General features: G+C 37.1%; 1 protein-coding gene across 1 annotated transcript; it reads right to left on the reverse strand.

Moving 5' to 3' along the window:
* Positions 1-2,891: 2,891 nt before the first annotated feature.
* Positions 2,892-3,332, reverse strand: LOC119511156 (ubiquitin-conjugating enzyme E2 variant 2-like). The gene has a single exon (XM_037805609.1). The coding sequence runs from the start codon at positions 3,330-3,332 to the stop codon at positions 2,892-2,894; it is 441 nt and encodes a 146-aa protein (XP_037661537.1).
* Positions 3,333-5,774: the final 2,442 nt, after the last annotated feature.

The following is a 5,774-nucleotide window of genomic DNA, read 5'->3' on the forward strand; positions in this document are numbered from 1 at the left end:
ATAGGGGAAACATAACAAGATTAAGTACACCAGTGATGTCTTACTAGCATCATGACGTGACTCATTAGTGGATGGCTTTCATGTATTCTCACTAGATGAGTCTGGGAATGGAAAGCCTGTCTATGTGCCTCAAAGGGACTGTTAACCTGCCTGCTTCTTCACTGCCAGTCTATAGTGGTAGACCAAACTGTAATGTGTAAAGGCATCTCCATCAGTTTTTCTACTTATTAGTACCCATGTCAAAATTTATATTAGGGAAGTTAAATCTATGGATTAAAACAAAAAATATTGAATCATCCATGAATTTAACTTGTTTAGACCATCCTTAACTACCATCCATGCTATCTGCTTCTCTTACCACCTAGACTTGTGGTATGATAGTTGACTGCATTTTTGTTTGTTTGTTGGGTTCCTTAGAAAAAATAAACTCTAGGTCTGGGGAATTTTGTTTTTAATAATGTATATAAGTAGTATTGTTCATGTATTCTCACAGAATATGTTGAATACTTCTGGAATTCATGTGTTTGATCAAAGTCATTTAAGAGCCTAATGTGTCCACGGGTGTTTTGCTAGGGCCTAAGAATACAGCAGTAAATAGTACACGGTCCCAACCCCCAAATAGTTCACATTCAAAGTAAAAATAAAGAAAAAACTTCTAGAGATTTTTCCTTTAATGTACAAGTGATATGTTTCATTATATTTCTTGATGTGGCTAAATCAAAGGAAGAAATATAAAATCATGCATTATCCTTGCCACCCACAGACAGCCATTTTTACCATTAATATATTCTTATACATACATATTTAAAATGAATCATATTTGAAATAGCTATCTAAATATCTAACAAAATATATCTGTTTTGTAAAGTGCTTTTTTTCAAGAAACATTTTTCCATGCCCAAATCTCTGTTAATATTGAAACAATTTGATGGTGTCATAATTTATTTAAATTATTTCCAAACATTTAGGGTTCTGGGGAATGTTCAATGTTTTAAAAAAAAATACAGAGATTACTCTGGGAATGTGGCACCTAAGTGAGGCTCAGTGAACCAAGTAGCTGCAGCAGCAGCTAGGTAGAATTAGAGCCTTTGCTCTGTGTGACACTGGCTGCCTCTGTGGGCCAGGGAAGAACATGGAAACTAACACCAGGTATCTCTTGTATTAGGAACATAAAGCAGAAGATCCTTGGTAGAACATGCACTGATAGGATCTGTGGATCCTTCTGTTGTATGGTTGATTTTGAATGCATGACTGTGTAGTCTCCCAGGCTCCAAGAAGATAAGAGACTTGTGGCAGGCACTCTATGGTAGCCCCCATGATCTTTGGCTTGTATTCACACCTTTTTCAATCCCCTTCTTCTTGGGTGTGGGAGGGACCAATGATATGCTTCTAACCAATAGAATATGGCACAGTTGACAGGGTGTATATGATTATGATTACATAATCCATGATTATGTTACATAAGAATGTAATGCCCACTTTGCAAGGGGCGGCCACATTGGGAAGACCCATGTATAAAGGAACTGAGGACAGCTTCCAGCCAACAGGAAATTGAACCCTCAGTCTGACAGTCCACAAAGAACTGAATTCTGACAACAAATACATGAACTTGAAAGTAGTTCTTTTCCCTCTTGAGCCTTACATGAGCCCACAGCCCCACTTCATGCCTTGATTGCAGCTTTGTGAGACCCTGAAGATGACCCCTGTTAAGCTGTGCCTGGACTCCTGACCCACAGAAACTATGAAGTAATAAAATTGTTTGTTGTTTTAAGCCACTAAAGTTTGTGGTAATATAGTTTTGCCATAATAGATAATTAATACAAAGATCAACAATGCCTCACATCTTAACTGTCTCTGTGGCTAGGAAAGTAAGAAGAAACTGGGAATGGAAAGACTGCCTATGTGCCTCAAAGGGACTGTTAACCTGCCTGCTTCTTCACTGCCAATCTTTAGGAGTAGAGAGCATTTTACCTTTCATTCCAGGATATTCAAACTTGGATATTCCAATATTAGACCACCAGAGCCCCAATGAACCAAAGAAGAAAAATACTTCTCATTTGAGGAAAACTACTAGACACAAAGAGAAGTTAGAACTAACAGAATACTGTACATTTCTAGCAAGATAGAGTTGCTGAAGATATCTTTTTTTTACACTTTCCACATTTTATTTACATTTTAAGACTAACTTTAGTCTCAGAATCACATATCCATACACCTATTTCCTTTTTGTTGTTTTCACTTAAATTTAAATGCATGGTATATTAAACAAAGAATGTAAACAAATATTTACCATGTCTGTTACATGTAGCATGCAGGAACGGCTTTTAACAGAAATTCATTGACACCCCCCCAACTTTTTTTTTTTTTTATAAATACAGGTATCAAAACAATCCTGAACATATTTTTGATACTAGTAGTCAGCACCCACAATGCTTCAAAAATTAATGCAATTTGCAACAATATTCATTGTACTTGCTATTTTAAACTATTTAAATTGCAGATCTTTCACTAAGCAAGTGGATAAAACAGGCCATTTTTGTTTTTCCTTCTTGAAATTAGTTTTCAGACACACATATCCTTCCACACCAATCTGACACTTCTTGCCATGCTTTCATCTTGTAAACCTGAATTCTACTTTGAATACTCCAGGTTTCTGCTTAAATGACATGCCTTGATAAGAGAAAAAAGAATTGTACTGCATTTTTCCTCCTGTTACCTGAAAACATAAAGGGTGTACATATATTTAGTATATTCTTACAAATGTCTGGGTCATGTTTACCAGCTGGAATTTTTTTTCTTAATGTGTGGGCATTCTACATTGTGATACTTAACCAAGACATTAACATGAATAGAAGGTTGTTTATTTAAGACCAGTTTGAGATCCACTAAAATTATTTATTGTATTTTTGTCCTTCTGGTGGCTGTGGAAGCTTCATGTTTTCTTTGGACATCATTAAACATTTTAGCCCTTGAAGTACAGCTTTAATGCTGAATGAATTTTGCCATTTTGCTAACACTGGTATGCTATGTGCATCCACCATTCCACTGGAATTATTTATTCCATTCATATTAATTTTTGTTGCAAATCTAACTGATGGAGGAGCTTCTAGGTATTTAGGTCCACATTCTACTTTCAGGCTATATATTCTTTTTTTTTCGTAATTTATCCTTGATGGCCCAATAATCATGCCTGTCCATCTTGTAAGTGTCATATCTTCATCATCTTCAAGGCCCCAGCTGACAGTACCATTGCCTACTCCTTTTTGTCCTTCTTCAAGTTCTTCCAACAAGCAAAAATTACAAGGAACTTTAACTCCTTTAGAGATTGCCATCTTGTCCTGCAGCCCAACACAGCTGCCAGACAACATCCTGAATCTTAAAAAATAATAGAAATCTCACTTTCAGTAGTGTTATATAGCTTGTTTGGACTAATTGTCCTGGATATAAAAATCTAAAAATCTACACAAAATATTTTTTAAAATTCTTTAGGCACTAGAGAATGGCCAAAAGCAGTCATCGCTAGAGAGAAGTTTGCTCTTGATTAATGAGCTATGCACCAGATCAGCTTTCTTAATGTGATCTCAGCCTTTCTTCTCATTTATTCTCTGCAAGAAGCTAGATAGCTCTGCTGAAAACAGCCTGGAGTTTGTTAATACCTTCCCACGTCCTGGCCTTTCCCTGAATATTCTTCTTTCTGTGAACCCAAGATCTTAGCTCCTGTCCTATCAGCCAGACCCCTGGCCCAGTAGTGTGGCTCCCAGACCTTCCCTCCCCATGATTATTCTTTCCTTTTTTCCTAAGGGCTGCATCATGCTATGCTTAACAACTCCCAAGTTATGATCACCTTTCTTGTCTGGACATAAGGTGAACTTGACTTCTGAGCATCACTATTCCAAAGTTAGTACAACCCTAATTCATATTATAGGTCAGGGACCTATAAGACCTCACCAACCTTATACCGCTCTCACCTCATATTCTATTTCTGTCTGCCTTTCTCCCTGAACTCCAGCCACACTTACCTCTTTGCTGTTCACTGTTTTTTCAAACACACCCAGCACACTTCAAATCTTAGGGCTTTTGCACTTTATATTCCCTCTGCCTTAAATGTACTTCCTCCAGATGTCTTCATAGCTATCTCCCTCTTTCAGTTCTTTGCCCAAAAATCACTGTTTTGGTGAGCCTTCACTTGGAAATCCTATCTAAAACTGCAGACAGCTCACCACCACCATTGTGACACTTTTCATCTCCCTTCCCTTAGCACTTATTATTTAATATGCCATATGTTTTATGTATTTTGCTTATTTACTCTCTGTCTCCTATCTAAAATATAGATGGGATTGGTGTCTATCTATATTAGATTGGATTGGTGTCTGTTTATTTTTACTTTTGTTACCTCTCCAGTGTTTGGAACAATGACTGGCATATATTAGGCACTCAATAATTATTGATTGAATTTAAGTGTTTCTCAATGCAGCGTTAGAGTTTTGTTTTCCCATAGCCTGATTTCTTCCATTGATGGTGGGCTGGTACTAAATTGCAGAGGTGTGTTGATGATTAAAAATCGTGGTTCCAATTCACTTTGGCTACTAGGAGCTAGAAGAGGTACTTGATGCTAGGTGACTAAGACAGAAGGAAATAGAACATATGGGATTCCTCAATGTACAAAGCCATGTATTCCAAAAGTTCATTTATAAGTCAATTGTTTGGACATCCTAAGCTTATTTTAGGAACACGATTGGGCACACCTAGTCAACTGTAGGTAGCTGAGCAAACCAGAAGGTGCCAGAACCTGGAGGGACAGGAACAGGTGCCCCGAACTCAAAGGGAGCTCAGCGTAGCTGGCAGAACATGCTATCCTGAGGGCAAGGACACAGACAGCAATCAGCATTAGAGAGGTCCCAGAGGAAATGGAATGTCCTCATTGGGAGGTAGAGTTCAGTAACTCAGTCAAGGAAGAATGATCCTTAGAAGACAGGTTTATCGAATATGCTAATAAAGACAGTGCAAAGGTAAGCCACAGAGTACAGAAGATATTTGCAATAAATATATCTGACAAAACACACATATCCAGAGTATATAAGGAACTCTTTCAAATCAAAAAGAAAAGATGCAGAAAACCCAATAGAAAAAAGAAAATTCACTTTAAAAAGGACAGTATCCAAATGCCTAATCCTCACTTGAGTATGTTCTCAGCAGTATTTGTAATCAGTAAAATTAAAGCCCCAATGAGATTTCACAAACACCCATCAGAGTGGCTAACACCAAAAACACTGACAATACCACGTGTTGATAAGGAGGTGTAGCAATTGAAGTTCTCATACACTGCTGGGTGGAAGTGAAAATTGGTCAAAAATACTTTGGAAATGTGTTGTTTAAAAATTGCTAAAACTCCCACTCAACAGAAATGTGTGCACCAAAAGGCATGTCCAAGAATGTTCATAGCAACTTTGTTTGTAATAACCTAACCTGGAAACCATCCAGATGTTTATTAATAGAAGAATAGATTCAGAAATTGTGGAATAGCCAAACATGGAATCCTACATGGCAATGAGAATAAACAAACCATTGTTATACACAATAATATGACTAGATCCAAAAGCATAATGTTAAACAATAGAAACCAGATACAAAAGAAAATATACAACATGATTCTATCTACATAATGTTCAAAAACAGTAAAATTTAACCTATAATAATAGAAGAATGGTAGTAGTGCCTTTGTGGAGCAAGGATGTGTTGTAGTAACTGGGAGGGGACATGAAGGTTTCTGGGGT

This window comes from Choloepus didactylus, chromosome 2, assembly GCF_015220235.1.
Source record: "Choloepus didactylus isolate mChoDid1 chromosome 2, mChoDid1.pri, whole genome shotgun sequence".
NCBI classification, from domain to species: domain Eukaryota; kingdom Metazoa; phylum Chordata; class Mammalia; order Pilosa; family Megalonychidae; genus Choloepus; species Choloepus didactylus.